Source organism: Nematolebias whitei, chromosome 5 (assembly GCF_014905685.2).
Source record: "Nematolebias whitei isolate Nwh7 chromosome 5, NemWhi1, whole genome shotgun sequence".
Taxonomy (NCBI): Eukaryota; Metazoa; Chordata; class Actinopteri; order Cyprinodontiformes; family Rivulidae; genus Nematolebias; species Nematolebias whitei.
Window position 1 is genome coordinate 43,167,983 of NC_056502.1, and position 1,990 is coordinate 43,169,972.

The following is a 1,990-nucleotide window of genomic DNA, read 5'->3' on the forward strand; positions in this document are numbered from 1 at the left end:
ATGATTTTCAAGACCAGCCAACACGGGTCAATAGTTGGTTATGATCACTCCAATTTCAGTGTGGCCACATAAAAAAAATGTCCATTTTTTGTATTTTGAGTTGCCAACTAGTCATCAATAGTTGCAGCTACTGAGATACTTCCTTCAAGACACAAAGAACTGCCTCCAAGTGCCATCTAATTCAAGACTCCTCCAAACATCATCCATCTTGGCTCAATAATTCAAAGATGTCTTGGTTTCAATTAGCAGGATTTGCACAATTTTAATACAGATTTAATGTTGTGGCTGATGGGTGTATTACTCAAGTCCACATGTTTTTATATAATCTACTCTAAAGTCTGTAAAATAGATCATTAGGATGAAGTGCTACTATATTTCATTTTGTGGGTAAATAAAGCCAATAATAAAAGTTCACAGATGATCTTCAAGAGCATAATTGGCCTTCGGAACAAAGCAGCATCTTCCTGAAAGTGTGCCTAAGTTCAACACTGCGGAAGGCGTAGATGGCTGGGTCTACGAGGGCGTGGCTCATCATCAGCACCACATGCAGCTGGAACAGAGATCTGTAGCACTCGCAGTAAGGGTTCGTGGGGCACACCATAATAATGATGAGATGGAGAAAAAATGGCACCCAACACACCACAAATGCTCCAAACAGAATGGTGAGGGTCAAAGCCCCTCTCATGTTGCTGCTCCACCTCTGCTGATGCCGAGACGTTCTACCATTGGGAAGAGATGCAATGTTCTTGGCATGGATACGAGCCAACATAAACATGTAGACGTAGAGAAAACAAATGACTACCAAGGAGATGATGAAGAAAAAAACAAGACAGATCATGACGAACTTGAAGTCAAAAAATTTCACCATCAGCACGGCCAACACTCCACATGTTGTCCAGATGGCTCCTAAGATGGCTCCAGTTCGCTGCATTGTCATAATGTTGTGGTATCGTAGCGCATGGAAGATGGTGATATAACTAAAGGACATAAAACAAAAATATATTTAATCAGATTATCTTTTACTTTACAGAGTTTCATCTGAGCACATGCTTTTAAATAAACTAAATACAAAGCTCTAGACAAAGTTTGCAGCAATAAAATAAAAGACATTCTAGTTTATGAAGTACTTTTGAGGAGAAGCTGTTGCACAAAACAACTGTTACCCATACATTTAATAACCAAGTGACCATGTTCAAATATTTTCAGCCTTCTGCAATCCCTAAGTGATTAATGAGGCTTTCAAGTAAACTGAAAGCTTGTAAAGTTGGGAGAGTATGAAGAGTAATGTTGGAAATACCTACAAACCTCACACAAAATGTTGAATTTTAATGTACAATATAAGATCAAAGTTAGTTAAATAAAACAAAAAAAATGAACACATAAGAAACATTAATTTTGTGTGAAAGAGATGCAGCTTTTTTATTAAAATATCTACTGTCTAATCAAAACCACCTTTTATGAGCTGGAACAAAGCTTTTGAAAAATAATAAATTATTTGTGGTTAAAAATGCAGAAAGCAAAGTGATAGGCTTTTGTCAGGAGAACTGCGACCAATAAATTTAAACCTTTCAAAATTGTTTCTGAAACACTTGGTAGTGCGTCACTTTACTTTGGTAGTTTAGGCTGAGGATTTAAATGAATTATTTAAAAATCATGCATGTATGTATGTATGTATGTATGTATGCATGTATGCATGTATGCATGTATGAATATATGTATGTATGTATGTATGTATGTATGTATGTATGTATGTATGTATGTATGTATGTATGTATGTATGTATGTATGTATGTATGCATGTATGTAGGTATTTATGTATGTAGGTATGTTTGTACTGTAGGTATGAATGTACTGTAGGTATGTATGTAGTCAGGTATGTTCTGTAGGTATGTATGTACGTAGGTATGCATGTACTGTAGGTATGTATGTAGGTAGGTATGTACTGTATGTATGTATGTATGTATGTATGTATGTATGTATGTATGTACAT

General features: G+C 35.8%; 1 protein-coding gene across 1 annotated transcript in view; it reads right to left on the reverse strand.

Moving 5' to 3' along the window:
- Positions 1-424: 424 nt before the first annotated feature.
- mc2r (melanocortin 2 receptor) overlaps positions 425-1,990 on the reverse strand; it is a 6,463-nt gene continuing 4,897 nt past the window's right edge. Inside the window, exon 2 of the mRNA XM_037677186.1 lies at positions 425-977. Coding sequence (XP_037533114.1) covers positions 425-977 — 553 coding nt within the window. The remainder of the gene's footprint in view (positions 978-1,990) is intronic.